Below are 22,103 nucleotides of genomic sequence, written 5' to 3'. Positions count from 1 at the left end.
AGAGGCTGCACTGGACCTGAGATAGAATTGAAAGTAGGCCACCCCCAGTCATCTCCTTGAACACATCAGGCATCTCATATCAAACTAAAAAACTGCGTTCAATTGCAAATCAGCATAGTCAATATTTACCCGTGGAGTGTGGCTGCAATGTCAGCAATACAATGAAATATTCCGTGCAATCAGAAGGGCCATCATCACAAATCATGATTTACAGCCCTTGGTCAATCCACTGATCGGTGAATGCCACTTGTATGCGAGGGCAGTTTGATCATAGTTCACCCAGCAGAAGTTCAATAAACGTTGGTGAAGGGTAGGGGGGGGGGCCCAGGCCTAATTCAGGTAGCACTCGCCACTGTGATTATTAGCCACGGTTTGGGACTGAACTCAGGTTGGCCTGTTTCACAGCGCAGTGCGCTGACCACCGTCTCACAGCTGCCCAAGTTGAGGTACAATTAAATGAAAAACATATTTTGAAAGTTTTGACTTAAAACGTTAGTGACTGTAGAAATTCATATTCTTGGTTCTTTCAGTAAAGTCACGTAGATAGAAAATAAAATATATTTTTAATTAAAATTTTATTAAAATTTTCTAGCTAAGTGACTTTACCACAAGAACCAAGAATATCTTTTGAAACATTAATCGATAAGATTGCCCTTCATCGTTAGAATATCCCATGGTAAAAGAACAATGATTTAATATTATTTCTGTATATATTTTTTATACTGCAGAGGTGGCGGCCCCATCGGTGGCTCACCTCGCGTACGGCCTCGACCACGTCGGCCTTGGGCGGCGCTCCGGGCGGCACGCTCTTGTACCCGCACTGCCGCAGCAGGTTGAGCAGCACCTCGGCCGCTCGCTGCTCCTTGCGTCCCAGTGTACGCCCCTCCCGCCCCTGCTCCCGCAGCAGCTCGGACACGTAGAGCGCCAGCTTGGGCCCGTGCTGGTCGCCACAGGAACACACACGGGCGCCAAGTTCACAATTGAAACGAATTATTTGCCGCCAGCAGTGCACGAGCACAGATAACAAAAAAACGCAAAACTCAACGCATTCGTAAATTACACTATGGGGTCTACCACCTGACCATGAGGGAACTTCATAGCCATAGGAAGAGGAGAAAATTAAGGAATTCAGTTGGGACTTGGAAAGGGTCTGAGTAGTACGGATGACCAGGAGAAGGAGCGATTTCTGACGGAATGGCCATCCCCATGAATGTGAGGCCTGTGCCGTCTCTTCAATGAAATTCAGTTTAAATGTAAAATGTAGCAGCCGTGAGAGTAATTGCTTAAAAATTACAGTTATTATTTGCGGTGCGATTGATATGACAGTGTAGGCTATGAACTTAGTGTTTATTTTTGCTGTCACCACGAACATAATTTTACCTTCAATTTGAGCCAGATGTAGAACTGCATTGCAAACAACCATATTCGTATAGTCGTAGCATTGCACCAAATCATGTAGCAAGTACATCCAGTCGAAATTCAACATATTTAAAGTGACATTTTTAACTGCCCCATCGAAGCCTAAATATACCCACAGTGGCATTTCTGGCGGCACATCAAGGCCAACTGTTATCATTGGATTCGTAGTTTTCAAACTCACTCACTCACGCATGCGTGCGTGCGTGCGTGCTTGCGTGCGTGCGTGCGTGCGTACGTGCGTGCGTACGTGCGTGCTTGCGTGCGTGCGTGCGTGCGCCAACCCGTGCCTGCGGTGGGCTGCTGAGCGTCTCGCGCAGCATCTCCTTGCAGTTGGGCTCCGCCACAACCTCCAGGCCAAGGCGGCGCTCGGCGGGAGACCGCAGCGGCGACAGCACGTGCACCAGCAGGCGGCCGAGCTGAGCGCGGAACGTCTCGCGACACGCCCAGAGGATGCGCCGCCACTGCTGCCGTGGAGCGGTGCTCTTCCCGCACTCCTGCTCGCCGAGCAACGGAGGACCCGGCGGGGGAGAGGGGGGGGGGGAAACGGCCCACGGCTGTGAGCACAACTTTGTCCGCTTGTGCGTAATCAACTCTCAATCATACAGGTCAGGCCTGAGCCCGCATTAAAACAAGAATACACAAATAATGCAAAAAACATTTGAATTAGGCTATAAAAAGGTATTCATTGTTTGCGTGCAATGAGTGAGGGCGAAGACATAGAACGTGTCACGTGTCATTTTCAAGAATTGCGTGGGGTCATGTGGGTGCCGAGTCACTGACCGTCGATGAATGAGAAGCAGTTAATAAATTGGAAGCTGGATATAAGCACACATTGTGAGCATAGTTCTGATGCAAGCAACACATCCTTATATAATCCTTGTGGGAGGAGACCAATGGCAACTTCTCATACAAGCACAAGCCTAGTTGGCCTTGCTCCCAAGGGGTGTCCTTATTTCAAGCTTCTACTGTAATTAAGCCAGCTTGCATGTAAAGATATTTCATTCATATTCCCGCAAGCACGGTTAACCCGCCCACGGATAATGGAAAGTTAATGGTCTTGTCAATGAGCACCTGGATTCATGGCCTATTGAGCCACCTTTCGGGAGGCAGGGTGGGCGTTTCGTGCTGTTTTCCTTGTTCGTGTTAAGTAGCTTGAATTCCCATAGAGCATGGATGCTTGATGAGCTGCACCGACTAATGGTGATAATCGTGGCACACGCAAGCAACTGAGGATTCAGCGGCAAAGGGCACCGATTCTCTTCCGTGTGGACCAAATTTTATAAAAAATAAACTTGGCAAGCATTCTGCCAGGCAAATTTGCCACAGGAGGCATACATGTAAGACAAGCAGCCTCTGTGAAGACAGAGCACTGTTTTTTTTGTTGGCCATCGTATAGCTAATGGTGGCATAAATTTACTTTTCAAATAAAAATGAAAAACTAACTGTGCTTTCAGCTGGGTGTCACGTTGATGTCAAATATTTAATGTGGCATGAATCACCACTCACATATTATGCACGGCACTCAAACAAAGATCTAAAAGTTTTCCAACAAATCACCCGTCAGCTTAATAAGGTTGACCATATCTAGCAGCTGGGGAAAAAAATTTGTTCTAGAAATTAGTGATGCATTTCAAACTGAAAACGCGCAGGTACGTATGCAGGCAACTGGACATACGGGCAGGTTTGTTCGTATCTCTGAGAGTTCACAAGTTCAATTTTGATAAGTAGAGGAGTCCCTGTACTCAACTGCCGTCACTGACAGAGTGATGGACAAATTAAGTTCCTCGTGTTTCAATATACAGTAATCTACATTAATCCATTATTACGGAAACATTACTAAGATGTCTGTCAAGTGTTAGAGATGCAGAATTATGAAATGCTTGTAATATTATGAAATCGCAATCAATGACCAGTGAGTAAACAGCAGCAGAACTTAGTTTTATGACTCCACACATATATAAGATGTTTAGCCCATTGGCCTGTTGCTTTTCACACCATGTTTATCCTGGAACATTTGATTAAGCAAGCAAACTCTGGAGTGGTTTCAAGCTTTTAGGTCTCATCAACAACAAATACTGCCGGGTTACCAGCAGTTATTGGCAAGGGCACTCTATCTAAACTTTGGGGCTATATATATATATGCTTTTACCCATAAGGCAACACAACAATACATGAGTTTGTAACAAGTGAGGAGAAAATCGTACAAACTAAATAACCGCGACCATATAAGGTGGCAGCTGCCAGCTTGTGGGTCACATACAATACTGCAAATCTTCGACCCCCTCCCACGCATCTCCATGACTCACGACTGCAATCTTGAGACCATCAAGCATCATGTGGAAGATCTGTCGCTGGAAGGCCAGGCGCGTGCTGACAGCCATGGGCCACTCCGCCCTGTCCTCTTCGTCCGACAAGGGGGAGCCGCAGTGTATCGAAGGCGGCTGACCAGCTGACGGGGTCATGGGGAGGTCGGCGAACTCCACCTCATCGTGAACGGGGTCTGTGAAGGTCACGATTATTCCCGACTTACACTTAGCGGCATATCCAGCAGCAGCAGCAAATTAAAGAAAAATGTTGGCCATTAAAGTGTTTTTTTTCTTTTCAAGAGGACTATATGCCGATGTTTAGTCCTTTTAATTTAGGCATATTATAATGACAGGAGGCTTTGGTGGAGGCCTTCACTGGGAAGGTGATTGACGATACCGTTGATTAATTGTGGCAGACAACGATTACTGTTTAGCTTGCTCCACATAGCTCCCCGCTCTCGTTCACGTTACCAGGACGCATCATATTACGAAATATTCACACACAGCCGAAACGATTTTATTTCCAATCATATATGTTCGCCTGTTTAGACAGACTATGTTGTTTTTAATAATTCATATTTCATTAAGCTGTGGCATACTGCACGATAAACCCAGTGGCCTCAACAAACTCTGGGCCCCCACTACCCCCCCCCACCTCCGTGAGTTTCCCTCCTCTAATCGTACGGGCAGAGCCACCCTTAGGGTACAGCGCATCGGGTGACCTCCCCGGGCCCTGCGCTTTGGGGGGCCCCGTGCTTCGACGTCATGCGTGTATGTATATATGCATGTCGAACTTCTTTCGCAACGTACGTAGCCAACCGTGCTAATCAGAGGTGCGATCATGGTGCGGTCATGGTGTCAGATGTAATAGTTTAGTTGGACAGTATTGTCGGGGGGCCCCCCGCACCCCCCCCCCCCCCCCCCATGGACGAGTACGGGATGGGACACCCGACCTTGGAAGAGGATGCGGTTGACGGCCATGACGGTGACGCGCTGCAGGCGCTGGATGAGCTCGGCCTCGGGCGCGCGCAGGGAGTTGTCCTGGCTCATGCGGCGCTGCACGAGGCGCGACAGCTCGTCGCTCGCCACGCTGCGCATGCGCATCAGCAGCAGCGTGTCCGACTGCGGCGCCATCGACGCTCCGGCGCCTGTCGTACAGGCGCATGAACAAAAAATATGTACGCGCACGACTGCGTAACACGTTTAGTTCAGAAACGTTTTATTATCTGAAAACTATTAAAGTTTGCTAACTTTGTGTTGTCCGTCAAAATCAATTTCCATGCAACATCTGTTCAGGCCCTATCCCTCTGCACTGTTTGCTTCCAGCTCATCAGTGGTTAATTCGTGAACATGCTAAAATAAACAAATATTTGCATATTTGTGTGAATAAATTCAATTGGCAGCCATTTTAAAATGCCAGACGCTGGCTACTCGAGGCGGACATTACTTTGAGACGGCACAGCTCGACAGGCGGCCGATGCGGAAAGGCTTGACCCACCCGCGTCATGTCCCAGGGTGCACAGCAGCGAAGCGTCGGGCCGGCCGAGCGGAGGCGACCCCGTAGGGAAGGCAAAGGGGGCGAGGCGCTGCCGGGGCTGCCGCGGTATGATGGAATCTCGCACCACCGAAGTTCCTACCCCACCACAAACCGACCGAGTAGGCAAAACATTAAATGGTGTCGTGCCATCCAACCAGGCCGTAAGATACAACCAGAGCTCCACCCTGCGGAAGAGAAACTGAAAAACCTTCAGTTTCTCTGCCACGGGGTGGTGGTGGTGTGAGATGCTTCGCCAGAGAAAATGTTGCTGGTTGTCAATTTCAGTTTTTTTTAATCAATTGGTTAGCCATGGCAACGTTGGAATTTTTTTGGAGGTCATTTATGCGAACACATTTAAGTTGCCTGGGCTTTTGGACATGATGTCTTGTCATTTAAGTGACCTGTATAGGTGATTTGTCATGCATCCCACTCAGTCTGGTCCCTTCTCACATGAAATGAAAAACACTCATTAACAAAGAGGCCAAAAGTTCTAAGGAGGATCGTTCAGAAAATAAACTTGCGACCCGGTTAAATGTTCCTGGGCAAAAATGTATAAATGACGTTTAATATTGATTTGGAAGTGCATGTCGGAGTGGCTGGATGGTTAAGAGATTATGGGTGAGAGTCCAGAATCCAGCCACCTGTGATTAAAAAAGGTTCTCAAGCAGAGTGAGTTGATGGTTTTAGCCCATTCACCAATGACTGGATATAACAATCTTTGTTGCACTTAATTTGACTTAATAACAGCTCTTATGATAAAATATATATTGGTTTGACAGTCGAGTGGCAAACATTTATTTCATAGCAGGTAGTGTTGGAAGTGTGCACACTGGGGGTATGGAAACAGCCTCTTAAGGTATCTTAGAAGATAATCTGTGATGTTTGCTCTCTGAAATGTTCAAATGGATTCCGCATCTGATGACATGATGGTGATATGACCAAGTGGTTGCACGTTTGCCACTTGTTGCAGAGGTTCGAGAATTGTGGCCATCCTAGCTAACACTCCGGGTGGATTCATAAAAACAATAAGCGCTGTCCGCTTGACAGTGGATGTTAAAGATCCAATGACGTTATTACAAAAAAGAGTAGACCATATGTGCCCAATTAACGGTCCAAATTTGCTACATTTCCCCACAAACCGATGTATTGGCTCAAACCACAAAGCATCGTCTACCCTCACTGGGCAGACTATACTCGTCTGTGCAAAATAGCGCCTTCGTAATACTCTCGCACGACAAAAACGGCGCGAAAACCATATACATAAATGTGTCGTCAAACCCGCCACCACCCGACACAGCCAATTAGTAAGGTTTGTCACGTAAACAAAACATGCCAATTAGTTACTAGTACAGCACACGGGTGTGTTGGAGAGTAAACCCACAACATTTACAATTCGAGGACGACATTTCAACGGTAATTACAACCAGCGATATAACCAAAAACGTTGGTCGCGAAAGCCTACTCGTTAAACCGAATACCATATACGCGGCGCCGCATTAACATCTTCGGCATTAAAACACCGAGCCCTTTTCGCTTCACGCGATGCATAGCTGGGTGCCGATCGCCCACCTGCGATGCTGCGGCGCTTCTGCTGCAGCGCGTGGTGGGGAGCGCTGGGGAGAACGAAGGAGCTGGTCATGCCCTGGCTCTCGGTGTCGGCGACGGAGCGAACCAGGTCCACGGCCGCCTGCAGAACCCTGAACTGCAGCGCCACAGCCACGCCTAAGGGGGGAGGAGGTGGTTAATGACCCCAAGCTGGCGATGTTAAACCAACTAAAACTAAACAGGCCCACTGAGTAATACACAGCTCTTTTTCAAAAGCGACCTGGCCACAAATGATAGCTCAACAAAGTTGCTTATGGTGTGGACATTTATTGCAGTCAAGTACTCGAAACGCATGTTATGTTATGACCTCCACTGATCGTTTTACGATTTTGTTCTCACATCACGAGAGCTCTAAGGGAGTTCCGCGAATAGGTTATTTGGCCTACTATTCCACGCTGACCAGACGTCTTGGAATAGGTGGTAATAGTGAACACTTTAACCAAATGCACAACAACCTGCCCAGGATCGGTTCAGAGGCAGGGGGGGCATTGAAGAAGCGTGCCCCATTGTTTCAACTGCCGCACCGGGAGATCGAGTCGAGCTGGCAACCTCTGGATTGCAAGTCCAGTGTGGGCTGCTAACCATTACACAAAAGCATGAATCCATCACTCCGTTGTACATATTCATGTGGACAGGATTGACATACATTTTCCACCGACCACGCCATCATCACAGCCCTTGTGCTCGGCGCACTGATAGGCAGACATACACACACAGAGAAAGACAAAGAGCCCCCATATAGCCTGAACAGATTTTTAGGGCAAGTGCTGTTAGTAAGCACCTATGAAGGCGAGCACGGCACAGGAGGAAGTGGGTGGTCAGCACCAAGCACAGCTGCCTTCCTCTCCCCAGTGGCGATGTTTACACATCGTGCCAGGGACTCATTTGAGGCCGAGTCGACTGAGGGGAGGCCCAGAACCCGTTCAGTTTATTGTCACTTTTGTTGGCCGTGAGAGGGACTCGAACTCGGGTCACCGGGTTCGTAGCGCACTGTGCTAAGTGCTACACTACCACTCCCCGCACACACAGAAGAGACAAAACAACCACAAACACACACGCAGTCAGAGAGACAAAAACAACAACGGCTGTCACTCACCACTATTCTATTCTTGCGTGTGGCAATATGTTTCTGGAGCTAAATGCCAATGGCAAGGTCTGCTAGCCACGACAGGGCTCCAGGAGAGAGTTCATGTAATTTTGCTATTTATCCACTGAAAGAATGCAGTGGCATGCTATCTGGTCCATAGTGTGAGTTGCATGGTCACAATTCACCACTTAGGGCTGGTGATTTCACCACGACGTTTGTGCCAGGCCAGATGCACTTTATGCTATGTCAAGTGTCAGAGGCTCCCTGACATGAGGTCACGGAAACAGACCCAGGTATTGTGGGTGTGTCATATAAGACACGCACCATCCATTCTTCTTCTTCTTTTGTATGGCTGATGTAGATGCAGAGCAACAACTACAATTTCACATTCAGTTGGTCAAGCCAGGAGCAGCGGAGTTGTGTATCGCTGCGATGTCTCCTTCGTATTTGTGGATCGAACATTGTATTGTTGGAGGTTGTATGGTCTGTTCTGGATGGCCACAGTTACACAATGGAGAGTTTTTAAATTTTCAATTTGGAGTGGAAAAATATGGCAGCCTTCACGTGGCCCACTCTGTTCAGCGAGAAATCACGACGAATGCCGTCAATGCGGCGACCGAACATCGATCATCGATCTCCCCGTCTCCAGGGAAACAACAACACACCATCCATTTACACGCAGACAAAGATCCCCGGTATAGACTAAACAAACTGTTGGGGCAAGCGCTGTTAGCGAGCACCGATGAAGAGCCGGCACGGGGCACGAGGGGGTGGGTGGCCAGAATCACACCCGGCGGCCTTTGCCTCCTAAGTAGCGATGTTTTTACACCACACCAGGCACTCATTTGAGGCTGAGTCGACCTAGGAGAGGCCTAGGACCAGTACAGATAATCGTCACTAGTGATGACCATGAGCGGGAATCGAACTCGGGTCGTCGGTTCGTAGTTAGGCGCACTAACCGCTACACTAGTGCTTCCCGCACACACACGCACACACACGCACACACACGCACACACACGTACGTACACACACGCACACACACGCACACGCACACACACGTACACACCCGCACACGCGACTATGATGCCGGCGAGGTGGCGAGGTGGGCGCGCGCATCTCACCCTGGGTGCGTGGGTTGGCCGAGCCCTGCAGGCAGTTGAGCAGCACCACCAGGTCGTCGAGGAGGCGCAGGTACTGGCCTCCGCCCGTGCTGCACGCGTGGATCGTGGCCGCCACGAGCAGCTGCTGCACGTCTCCCAGGAGCAGGCGGCACTCCCACTGCGCCAGGCTGCGCCAACGGAGACAGCGGGCGGGCGGTACGTTCGACACTGCCCACATCGGTGGCGTCGCGTGGCTGCAATGGGCCCTGTGTGGCCTCCTGTCTAATGTCACTCCATGTTTATAGCCCAGTGGATGTGTCCCACCTGGCCACGGGCCCAGGTCCAGGTGCACTCACCTGCACACTCAATAGTTAAACCACTGCCCTTGATTTGCAGAAATAATTCTGCCGTTCATCTCCATGGTGCTGATCGGTTTTATGCATATGTACCGCTGCGGTTCTGTGTCCCTAGAGGTGGTGCTGTGGTCTGCAGTGTGCTATGAAGTTCAATCCCAGGCCATGGCTTACATCCGTAGCGAGCGATATATCTACCAGTAACGGGGCACGAGTTCATCCAACTCGCACCGACCAGCACGGTGAAGTATGGTCAAACAACCACCATGACTGACAAGGCGTGGGTAGGCCTTCGTCCAGCCGTGGACCGATAAATGGCAGAGACAAGTATTGGGCATTACGTCATACGAGGCAATTTCTATACCGTACTAATATACAGGTTGGCATTTTATATATTTACATGCGCCTATTAGTTCGTTAGACTATTAACGACGAAGGGTGGGGGTGCGACCGCATGGGACACCGCTCCCTACCCGCCCTCGGCGATGCCCGTGAGCAGCGCCACGATGTTGCAGAGCGTGGAGAGGAGGCCGCTGTCCAGCAGCACGTCGGCCAGGCGCGTGCACGCCCCGAACAGCTGCAGCAGGGCACACAGCAGGTTGTGCGCGAGCGGCGTGTCGTGCAGGGAGCTCTCGGCCAGTGCCAGCAGGGGCACCCCCCAGCGGCGCTGGAACGACGGGCACTCGCGCACCGCCTGCAGCTCCAGCCTGGGGACACACGGCGGCAGCGGCAGCAGGCGCCACTTTGAGTTTCACTTCGCAACCCGCCCCCCTCCCCCCTCCCCCCTCCCCCCCCCCACCGAGTTCCTCCAGTGGGAGGAAATGATTCTCTTATTTGCCTGTGGAGTCACGTGACGTCATACGACGTGTCATTATTTCATGCCGTGCTTTTTGTGTTGAGTCTGTTGTCCTTCCCCCCCCACCTTACACCTTCGATTAGCACGGTTGGCTATGTATGGTGCGAAAAAACTTCAACATACACACATACATCTCCCACTCTCGTCTCCAGGAATCCCATCTCTCTCCGTTTCTTCTCGGTTTTGTCGTCTCACGAATCGCTGTGCGTCTCGGCAAGCCGTACCTCTTGGTCGGAAGATAGCTCGGCGGGCTGCTCCGAGAGCCGTCGCGGGTCATCGGATCGCTTCGCTACTTAAACGATGTTTTGACAAATAAATACCCGCCCCAATCGTGCGATGCAGCAGCAAACAAGCTGTCCACTGCTGCAGTCAGGATGAACTCTTTGCGAGACAGAGAGATTGTCGTACTCCTGCCGATTAGTCTTTTGGCTGCCTAACACACGAGTAACAATTTCAAGTGCTGTGGGTCTATGAAACTATTAGACGTGCAAACAATTTGTCTCTCCTCAATTCGGTGTCGTGGTTCAAACCCACGCTTCCGTGTTTTTGTTGTCGCTATTGTGGTGCATGTAATTCGCTTTGCACAACGACAAAAGAACAAAGGTAAAGAGCCTCCGTATAGTCTTAACAGATTTTGGGGCGAGTGCTGTTAGTGAGCACCTATGAAGGCCGACACGGTGCACGAGGGGGTGGGTGGCCAGCACCACGCCCGGTCGCCTTTGTCTCTCAAATGGCGATGTTTACACACCGCACCAGGTACTCGTTTGAGGCCGAGTCGACCTAGGGAAGGCCCAGGACCGGTTGAGATAATTGTCACCGGTGTTGACCGTGAGCGGGAATCGAACTCGGGTCGCCGGGTTCGCAGCGCGCGGCGCGCTGACAGCTGCATCGCCGCCCCCCACCGCACCGCAGACGGATAAGCGATGAATTGGACGAGCGTCGTCATCGTCATCCGCACGTACTCTTCGTCGAGAGCGGAGGGGCAGGCGAGAAGCATGGAGAGGAGCGCCTCGGCAAGGCCGTGCGTGGCCGCCCGCTGGTGCAGCTGGTTGGCCAGCAGGTAGAGGCCGTGCATCTTCACGAACGCCGCCTTCTGATCGTCCGAGACGCGCTGGAAATAAACGTCCAGCAGCTGCGCCGACGGGCACACCAAAGAGTGGGAGAACGCGTCATTGTTGTTGTTGTTGTTTTTGTTGTTACGGACGTCAAGCGGCAGGTGTGAGAATGTTTGTCCCGGGTGTGCGCTTTGGAATCTCCCGTCTTTTAAAAGCGCAGCACTGGGTGAAGGATTGAACTTCACGTACACGTATAGCCCTTATTGTCAATCCGCCACGGGATGGGGGGCCCTCCCACACCACGCGCGCTGTGGAGGTTGTTTCACCATACTCCACCACACTGGTCAGTGTGGGTTTGTAAAGGTGGGGAGTGCACATGTAAGAGCGTAGAAGTATGGTTAGACAATTGATTATGCTGCCATAATAGAGGTTTTTGGGTTAGATCGCGTAAATATATAAATGTGTCGTTAAAACCCGCCACCACCCGACACAGCCAACTAGCAAGGGTTGTCACGTAACAGAACATGCCAATTCGTCACTCGTGCAGCACACCGGTGTGTTGGAGAGCTTGGCTCTATTATGGATGATATTGGTCGCAAAAGCCTACGTGTTAAACTGATTATGCTGCACTGCCCTTTGCTGACCACCACGTAGCCACCTTTACAGCAAGCAGGTGAATGTGCATGACTGCACACGAACCTGCCTACTCTAAACACTGCTTTATGGCACGCTTTTACAGTTATTTTCAACTTTTTTTTGTTATTTGTTTTGACTGGCATGTTTATTGCAACTTCAAAGCCCAACGCCTCGCATCGCATGAGCGTGTGCATGAGCGTGTACAACGAGAGGATTATTTTACGAGCGCTCGCATTTTACTTTCGGACGATGCGCATTCGTTCCGCAGACTCTGCGTCGCACGGCAAAAAAAAAAAAAGTCCCGTCGACGTTAAAAAACAAACGCGCAGCGAGAATGCATTTTTGCAAGCGGGAGGTAAAAAATCCCGGCGAATCGAGAGCGTGACCCCGACCGTGCGTGTTCGGCCTCCGCGAGCACGAGCCGTCAGTCACCTTGACGACGGCGAGGCGCTGCAGGGGCGAGCGGTGATTGGCCAGCACGAGCAGCGTCTCGGCCGTGAGCAGCTGCTCGGTGACGAGCGGCAGCATGGAGTCGGGCAGGTTGAGCAGCACTCCCTGCAGCAGGTGGTAGAGGCCGCAGCACACCAGCATCAGCCCGTCCTCCGGGACAGAACTGATCGGGGGCAGCAGGGGGAGGCAGGGACGTCGCCGGCGTTAGAACGCGCCGAGGGCGCACGCGCTCCGGGGCTTTTTGGGTGCACGTGTGTAAGAGTAAGCATGACGCGTGTAAGAATAAGCATGTCAGAGGCATGGAGTTCCTCTTGACGATACTTTATCGCGCAACGGCACGACACAGCGAGGCCTTCATCTAGCAGTGGATTGACACACATATCCACTGATGAATTACGTAAAAAATCACCCATCAATATTCCCTGAAAGAGCGTATTGTGGTCTTCTTGTCTTACATCACCATCTCAATTAATGTAAGAAAATGTGACGAACTAACCGCGGCAGTGATGGAAATTCCGATAATTTTGTACAAAAGAGATTCCCTTCCAGGTGCTCTCATAACGAACTTACTTAACGAGAGGACTACAATATGAAAAACAAATATGGCTGTTTTTGGTTCTTTCGGTAAAGTCACGTAGAAGGAAAATAATAAAATAATAAAAATAAAACAATAAAATTCTCACGACGTTTCGATTGCAACACAAGCAATCATCATCAGGTGTGAAAACCACAGCAAAAAAATTTGAAACGTCGTGAGAATTTTAGTGTTTTAATTTTATTATTTTATTATTTCCCTTCTACGTGACTTTAACGAAAGAACCAAGAATATGAATCCCTGCAGTTACGAAAGCTTTAAATCGAAAAATCTGGCTGTGTTACTTTACCGAAAATGTCATGAAGCGAAATGAAAAGGTACGCAATAAATATAATGCAAGAACGCTCGCTACATTTTAAATGCTTATTTAGTAAAAAAATAAACTCCAGGGATGCTGATGCAGTGACTCAAATAATACAAGGAATAATAATTCACATCCCTTTGTCAAATTACTGCTGCATTAAGGCCTTTCCACAACACATAGGCCACAGCTGTTGTTTGACCAACAAGTAAAAAAGACATAATTAACACTACAAATGAGATTACGAACATGAGACCAAAAATAGTAAAACAATTCTTGAAATAAATCGTGACCCAAAATAACAATAACCGCCAATTGTGACGTCGACAATTTATCAAGCTGTGCTGCGACGTGAGCTCACCAGTGCTGCATTGGGCTGCCCAGACTCAAGGTGCTCCCAGAGGCCGTGGTGGCGCCGGACACTGTATCCCACTCGCCCAGCGACGTCGACGATTTCCACACGCCCTTGCTGCTGCCCAGCCCCGCGCCACTCCCAGGGAAAGCGAGTCCCAGGTCCCAGTGCCTGCTCATCATCCTCTGCAGCCGGGGCACGCGGCCACCGTCGGAGACCGTCTGCTCCCCCATCCCCTCCTGCTCGGACGGGCCCCCGCTGCTCTCGTCCACGGTGCCCTCTGCAGAAAACTCGTTTGTGTTGGAGCGGCGAAACACGCGCGCGTCGGGCGCCGGGACCGCGGCCTCGCCGACGGGTTGGTGCTCATGCCGACTCCTTTGTTGCGCCGCCGCAAAAGCGTCCGCCGTGGCCAACGACCCGCGGACGTGTTCGCTCACGTTGCTGCTGCTGCTGCTGCTCGGGCTGAGGCTGCTTTCGGTGTCCGCGACCCGACGGCCAACGCCACACTTGCGTTTTAAAATCTCGGAATGGCATTCACGGCCGGCCGAGCTTCTGCCGGTTGCGCAATTGTCAAGCCCGGTAACTGCCGGGCCGGCACTTTGATCCATGCCGGCTGCGTTGCAGGCCGCCTTCACGCAATCTCGGTCTGGCAAGTTTTCTTCCACGGTGCCGCGGAGCCCGGCTCGATCGCTTGACAAGACGGCATCGCCGCCGCGTTCAGTCGTCGGGCCCGGATCGGCGCCGGCCTTTGGGCGTGCCGAGCCGCCCGAGTTCACGATGCTGCCGCTGCCGCCGCTGGCTCGGCGGGCTCGCACCCGCGTGGAGCGGCTCTCTCGGAGGACGGTGGCGCTGGGCGTGTCGGACTCGTGCTCCGAAACTTCGCGGAGTTCGTCCAGGCTTGCCTCGCGCTGGCGCATCGCACGCTGCCTCCGCAGCCTGGGGGAGCCGCCGCCGCCGCCGGATGAGGCCGGCTGGACCCGGCCCACGTCGGGCTGAGCATCCACCAGATCAACAGAGTCTCGCGGAGACCCTGTCAAAGGTGTAAAAGCGTTTAAAGTGTGAAACAGCATCGGCGTTTCACTGAACGCCACCGCACAAAAAAAGAATGGGAAAAGTGGCATCTGCCAGAGGAACGCAAGATGCATTGATTCATGTGGATGCCTGAAAGCTCATGAATTCGCAATCAAAATGCTTTTACAAGTCATTGTTGCAACAATAATTATTAATTTTATGGGGTCACGTCAACTGTATAACTACTTGGGGTGCTACTATATATACCACAGGGAATTGAATCACAAACTCCTGATGCACTACAATTCAATCAATTGCAGGGAGGATGTGTTGGCGGGTGAATTCCACCCCCCCCTACCAAATATATTAAGTTTTAAAATCATAAAAAACAAGCCAAATTTGAATACTTTTAACTCCAACCATATTGCACATAGCCAACAATTTGTGTGCAGCTTTAGAAGAGACCGGCTGTGGTGGCAGCAAGAATACACTGAAGCCATTTCTCTGCACTTCGTCCAGAGTTGAGCCATGCTTCACCTCTGCTTGCTGGCGGGACCGTAGCGGGGTGGAAAGGGAACGTGGTGCTGGGGGCTGTGGCTGGGCTCATGATCGGAGTCGAGCTCTGCGCCTGGTCCCTGCGCAGGGCGGAGATTGCTGAGATGCGTTCGTCCAGTGCCCTGCCATCTGCGCGCACGCATTCACACGTTAGCTCCCAACATCACACGCTGTGCCTTGAATATTACGATTAAACTATTTCATGGGACCTCCTTTGCCAGTACCAAAATATGAGAATAGGTTTTCCCCTTTTTTCTGGCAACAAAACAGGTGTTAAGATGTGAAAACACCAAACTGAAACCTTTTGGCGTCTTCTGGTCTAACACCGTTTGAGACTAGGCTCGAAAGAAAGCTGTCTGGTGTGGACCAATCAGTTTCAAAGACAATGCATATATTATCAGAGTATGTTTTTTGTTGCATTCTGACCACAAGTATTGTGGTTAATGCAGACATGATTCCTTGTAAAAGGTTTCAGTTTGGTGTTTTAACATCTTAACACCTGTTTTGTTGCCAGAAAAAAGGTGAAAACCTATTCTCATATTAAACTATTGTTTATGTTACCAGGTAAGGCCCACTGAGCCATATAGCTATTTTTCAGAAGGGACCTGGCCACAAATAACGTGTAAATGTATTGCAGCCAAATTCTCTGAAAGAACGTTTCAAAAATGTGGAGGGAAAACCAGAGGACCTGGATAAAAATCCACGCGACTACAGGGAGAACATGCAGACTCCAAATATACAACAAGCGTCAGGGTCAGTATAGAATCCCATGACCTCCTGTATACCAGGTGAGGTAGTTAACATATCAAGCCAGATATCTAAAATATTATTTAGGCATGTTACGATTCAAGCCCTCTCTCCCAATTTCCACGGTTCAATGGCTTGTCAGGGTTGCGAGATAAACATACGAGTTACCGCCCGTCCCGTTTTGCATTGGCCTTGTCGCAAGGCAGGGCTCTCACTGGCTCGCAGCGTGAAGTAGAAGCCGACGCTGGCATGGCACACGTAGGTGGCGTCCGGCGGGTGCACGGCCAACAGGAAGCGGCACACGGACGCCAGCAGCGCCGCGTCGGGGGGCGAGCCCAGCACCTCGCCGATGATCTTGACAAACGAGTGGCTCACGGCCAGCGGCAGGCTGGCGCTGCCCTCACTCCGGTTCTCCTGCGGCCGCGCGGCAGAGACAAACATCTGTGAAACTACTGAACGTCTGTGAAAGAGCTTTATAGCTCCTCGGATTCCTCCAGTATAAATCAATATTTTGGTTCTGTTGATAAAACTCGCTCGGGCACAGCATTTAATTATGTATGAACGTTTTGATAATTATATACCGGCTCGCATGAAATGCATGTTTTATTGTAAAATTAGGGACTGATAAAAAATATAATTGGAAACTTGAGTGGGTGCCGACGAACTTCATGTCTTCTCTTCAAGAAGATGCATGCAAGTGAACTTATTAATGCATTAGAGTGAACTCTTGGTGCCCGCTGGTATTAAGTAAATTGACTCGGTTTTAACACTCTCATGCATCACGACCGCTGTGGAGGCCCGCGATGAGACATACGGCTGGTGAGGTTGGAGGGTTTTTTTTCGTCTCCAAATATGACATTAAAACTACGTGTTCTTTTCTTTCAATAATTCACGCACAAGTTAAACATAATTACAAAGTGCATACAAACATCTCACAACCCCAATTAAATCTGGCGCTAAGCCCCAAAGCAAATCCTCTTGACTGAATGCATGTTTTAGATATATTTCAGCCAGGTGAAAAAAGTTAATATCTAAGTGGGCTTATTTAAAAATTTCTTCATGCATAGGATGATACCGCATCTGTTACAAGAAGCACAGAAGCCACATTATGTAGGTTTAATATGCTGTTAGAAGTACGATTTGACAATGATGAAAATGTTCCATAGATGAAGGAAAAAAATTGTGAGAATAATGCAAACACAGTAGTGATTTCTCTCTTTCATGCATATGTGAAATTGTTTATGATTTAACAATTGAGCATATTTACACCTTCTACTTTATCCTTCACTGTAAGAAACACTCAACATTATATTTGCTTTACTTTGTTTCCACATTGGAATTTGCTGCTTTATATATTAATTACAACCCCAGTTCTCGCTTGCAAAACTAATTGGTCCCAAAGGCCTCTAACCTGGTTACAAATACAGGTTATGTAACATCTAGATTCATCATCATACAAGATATTTAAATGCAAACCTTTACACAGTGGAGGAGTACATCGCCCATTGACGCATTAAATTCATTTCACAGCACCTGCCATTAATTCTAGATTTGAAGCTTTCGTGACTGCAAGGATTCATACGCTTTGGTTTTTTCGGTAAAGTCACGTAGGTAAAACAATAAAATTAAATAAATGAAAATAACTAAATTAAATCACGACGCTTCAGAGGCAACACAAGCCTCCCTCATCAGGTGTAAAAAGGCACAGCAAAATAACTGTAGCGAGAGCTATTTGTGGTGAGACCGTATATAACAATGTCTCAGCACAAATAACTCTTGCTACAGTTATTTTGCTGTGCCTTTATACACCTGATGAGGGAGGCTTGTGTTGCCTCCGAAACGTCGTGATTTAATTGAGTTGTTTTCATTTATTTATTGTTTTACCTACGTGACTTTACCGAAAAAACCAAAGAGAATAGCACCTGGCATGTTCGATATTGTTGTTACCAGCTCTCGAATGGTCTTATGTATAAATTGCAACGAGGACAAATCCTGCTCGGCGTCACAAACGCTTCTGCTCGGCACAGCTGCTGTTGCCCCATCTCCAGCCCGCCGCCACGCTTTACGTGCACGCCAGTGGCGATTGTTTGAAGAGGTTGGCCACAAAATATTCATCAATGCAATAGGTGCGCTGGGGGGGGGGGGGGAAATAGAGCAGTCCCTCCAATGTTCCGGAGTAAAAGCAGATTCAAAGTTTCCCCACTGTTGATCCTGATGAAAAGCCCCATAGACAGACTGAAACCCTAGAGAGGTAATCATTAGGGGGTTAATGCCCAGCAGCCAGAGCAAACTGGTGGCTATGTGCCACGGGTAAATAATACATGGTCCCAGATAAGTGCCCGATAGCCACCTTAAATAAGATTCTTCTCGCGTAACGGTGCTTCAAAAGCAAACTCATTACATCAACAAATGCACTCTGCATTCAATAGATTTGTTCGTCAGTGATTTTCCATCAAGTTAGGTGAATCTAATCTCCCTCGAGATGGGAACTTCAGGGCTCTCTCTAATAGAGGCCTTTACCCTTTCCAAGTTTATCTTTAAACTATGGCCCACTTCAATCTTGATTTGAAGCTGTCGTGACTGCAAGAATGCATACACTTTTGTTCTTTCGGTAAAGAACCGAAGAGTATGGCCCACTTGCCAGAGCAATGAGTGTGAACCGAGTGTGTGCGATTACCTGCAGAACCTGGCAGGTAAGCAGAAGCTGATCCACCACCCTGGCGCGCAGGAGCTGCTGGATGTTGAACATCTGCGCTGGGTGGTTGGGCCGGATGAGGATCTCCAGGGCAGTGAGGAGGGTCTCCCACACACCAGCCTGCCAGAAGTGGGTGGGTCATCACGTGATAGGTTACTCTTTTATTTAAATATAAAAATTTCTACTCTCTCCTCCCCTCCCCATAATTTTATCCCGATTTGTCTATTGCTGATATACGAGATAAATAGTCCAATCGGATCTCTTGCAGAGCGGTACGCACCGCGGACGCGGACATCACAGAGCTACCTTTGAATCTCTTCAAGTGACCTCTGAATCCCTTCAAGTGACCTCTGGTCCGCAGAGCGGAGGGCAGCGCTCTCCCCACTCGCTCTACATACGAGAGTAACGCTCACGATAGCCCAACCGATATTTGAGTTATCGGGGCTGGAATTAGGCCAAATGAATTGCGGAGACAAGCTGGATGTTACTTTGTTTTTATGCAGTCATTTGTGACACACTTAAGCGGTGTGCTTTCGCTAAGTTGTCCCCACCTGAAGAAGGACGCTTGTGTTGCACCCGAAACGTCGTGATAACATTTTTTTTTTTACCTACGTGATTTTACCGAAAAAACCAAAGAGTATAGCATTAACTCCCTACACCTGAGAACCCGGTCTAATCGGATTATGTTCTTGACAGTTAAATGGTATGACCAAAATAAAATTACTGACACATGCATACACGCTCGGCATGTTTTGAACTTCAAATCAACATCAATATGGTACACAAGTAAATCCCCATGCTAAACAGGCGTATGAGGATGTATCAGTTAATCAATTGTAATTGATTCTTTGGCTCAAGATACATCAACGGAGTAATGTGTCACAGAATCAATTATGTGAAAACATGTCAATGTTTAAGCTAATGGAGCAGAAGAATAATGAACTTGAAAAAATGCAAACGAGAAAGAATTGATATCTTAGATGAAGATATCTGAATCGTGATAATTAATTTAATTGTTTCGCAGTAAGCTGGGTGAAGTGTTACGTGCCCAATTTGGGCATACGCGTACATACGTACACAAAAGACTAAGATCCCCCGTATAGCCTTAACAGACTGTTGGGGAAAGTGCTGTTAGTGGGCACCTATGAAGGCTGGCACGGCACACGACGGGGTGGGTGGTCAAAACCACGCCCGGCCGCCTTTGTCTTCCTAGTGGCGATGGTTACACACTGCACCAGGTACTCATTTAAGGCTAAGTCGACCTACGGGAGGCCCAGGACTGGTTCAGATAATCGTCACTGGTGTTGGCCGTGAGTGGGAATCGAACGCGGGTTGCTGGGTTCGTAGCGCAGCGCACTAACCGCTACGCTACCGCTGCCCACATACGTACACGCACACGTACACGCACACGTACACGCACACGCAGACTCCACGTACCGGTGCTCGCATCCACACGTTCCAGGCGAGCAGGAGGCTGGCCAGCAGCTCCACGTCCTGGATCACGGCGTCCGACTCGCGCTCCAGCTCGAAGCGGCTGCGCTCACGGCTCCAGCGCAGGACCACGCCGTCACAGCACGCCTCCAGCAGCACCTGCACGCGGCACACCGTGCAGCACACCACGCGGCACACCGCATGGTAAACCATGCAACACATCGTGTAGCACACCACGCGGCACACCGCATGGTAAACCACGCAACACACCGTGCAGCCGCACGCAGCACACCGCATGGTAAATCACGCAGCATTACGCAGCACACGAGAAGCAGGCAGCATACCACCACATGCGGCACACCACACAGCAGCACGTAGCACACCACGCAGCACATTACGCAACACACCACGCGGCAGCAGCACGCAGCACACCACACCACGCAGCACACCACACGGTAAGGTGTTCTCCCGGTGTGTAGATCGAAGGGGCCGCTAGAAGGGCTCTTCAATGTAGTCTGCTATTTCTCCTGCAAAGGCTCGTTCAATAACACACAAGGTGATGCACTGCTCTGTGAGAGGTATTTTCGTGACATGACATCAATAGCACAATAAGCAAAAAGGATAGGGGAAATCCAGTCGCTTTCCATGAGCCAAACACTCATTCATAGTGTTGGCCAAACATTCCAATGCAGGAGCCTCTTAACAAAGAGTCTTTAGACTGAGATTCATCCTGCGTACATCACTGGCAATAATTTAATTTCTAAAATACACAAACCTGCACCGATCTCCCCCAACACAACTTTTCCCTTCTCTCTTCCCGCTCCATTCGTGCCAGGCATGTTCCATCATGAACGTGCAGCAGCCACCGCCAATTAGGAGACACGGCCACGGCCGGCCGGAGTGGACAGGGCATGAGAGGAGACGGCCGTTAGGGACTCGGCGCTCGGCCTGCACCTGACAGGCGCTCATTACTCCGCGGGGAGCCCCCGTCTATTGTCAAGGAGTGCTTTGTACCTAAGCAAAGTCACTCCAAATTGACCAATTAAAAAATGCACCAACGACGGCGGCAATTCACAGGGCAGACCAATTAGGCCTTTTGATTTGCACGTTCAAAACGTAGCCTCTCGCAGCAAAATGGCAACAAATTTGATACGTAGCCCTTGATCTCAGGCGAGACGCACTGTGAAGAGGTACGCTTTGTAAGGCGAGTGGCAAAAGTGGCAGGTCTACTCAAGCGAATATTCAAAGGGAATGGAAAAATCCTCGACATTTTAGACGGATTATGTTTAACAAACCACTGGCAGACCATCTAACAGAGGTGTGGAGAGAATGACTGATGATGATGATGAATGTGGCGATAATGTTCGACCAAGCAAGTACTCAATCTCACGTAGATAACGTATCAGCAGACGTGAATCGATGCAAGCCTAGAATGCAGTGACCAGGGTTGGTGGATCACACAAGGCATGCATCCACAATGTTTTTGAGAAATATCTGCAGGAAAACAAAGTTCCTGCGGGAAGACAATACAGCAAGTATGTCTCCCGTCCATCTAAGAACGGACTGCGTTCTGCCAAGCAGGTTACTAGTTGAGTTTAAGATCTCACTCTCGCCACTTGTGACGGAAACAAAAACTCGGGTCCGCCGGCTCATAGCGCGGTGCGGGAAGCACTGCGCACACTGATAATTTTGTTAACATTATTTCGAGACATGTGACGATTCACACCTACCCACCGCCGAGATTTGAGGAGCGTAAAAAACGCTGGAAGTGCCTGGACACCCTACTTTTAAACAATTTTGAAACTTTTTTTTATTTTACCAGTTTAGGACCACCAAGCTGTATAGCTCTTTTTCAGAAGCGACCTGGCTGCCACAAATGATCGCTCAGTTTAGTGGTTTATCATCATGTGCAAATTTGTAGCGGTCAAATACTCTCAATGCATGTTGATTCTAAACGTGGAGGGAAAAACCAGAGAACAGGGAGAAAAATCCACACGACGACAGAGAGAGGA

General features: G+C 49.4%; 1 protein-coding gene across 2 annotated transcripts in view; it reads right to left on the bottom strand.

The window, feature by feature from the left end:
• Positions 1-22,103, bottom strand: part of LYST (lysosomal trafficking regulator) — a 139,527-nt gene that overhangs the window by 28,849 nt on the left and 88,575 nt on the right. For both annotated transcript variants that reach the window (XM_078858664.1, XM_078858665.1), the window contains 15 exons: positions 20,098-20,250; positions 18,643-18,780; positions 16,181-16,379; positions 15,201-15,347; positions 13,662-14,682; positions 12,387-12,567; positions 11,226-11,395; positions 9,881-10,114; positions 9,076-9,242; positions 6,832-6,984; positions 5,224-5,358; positions 4,679-4,873; positions 3,726-3,919; positions 1,707-1,913; positions 755-940 (listed from right to left, as the gene is read on the bottom strand). In XM_078858664.1, the coding sequence (XP_078714790.1) occupies positions 755-940; positions 1,707-1,913; positions 3,726-3,919; positions 4,679-4,873; positions 5,224-5,358; positions 6,832-6,984; positions 9,076-9,242; positions 9,881-10,114; positions 11,226-11,395; positions 12,387-12,567; positions 13,662-14,682; positions 15,201-15,347; positions 16,181-16,379; positions 18,643-18,780; positions 20,098-20,250 (3,480 nt within the window). The remainder of the gene's footprint in view (positions 1-754; positions 941-1,706; positions 1,914-3,725; positions 3,920-4,678; positions 4,874-5,223; positions 5,359-6,831; positions 6,985-9,075; positions 9,243-9,880; positions 10,115-11,225; positions 11,396-12,386; positions 12,568-13,661; positions 14,683-15,200; positions 15,348-16,180; positions 16,380-18,642; positions 18,781-20,097; positions 20,251-22,103) is intronic.

Source organism: Lampetra fluviatilis, chromosome 7, assembly GCF_964198595.1.
Source record: "Lampetra fluviatilis chromosome 7, kcLamFluv1.1, whole genome shotgun sequence".
NCBI classification, from domain to species: domain Eukaryota; kingdom Metazoa; phylum Chordata; class Hyperoartia; order Petromyzontiformes; family Petromyzontidae; genus Lampetra; species Lampetra fluviatilis.
The sequence above is the reverse complement of the archived record's forward strand: the minus strand, read 5'-3'. Positions and strand labels throughout refer to the sequence as shown.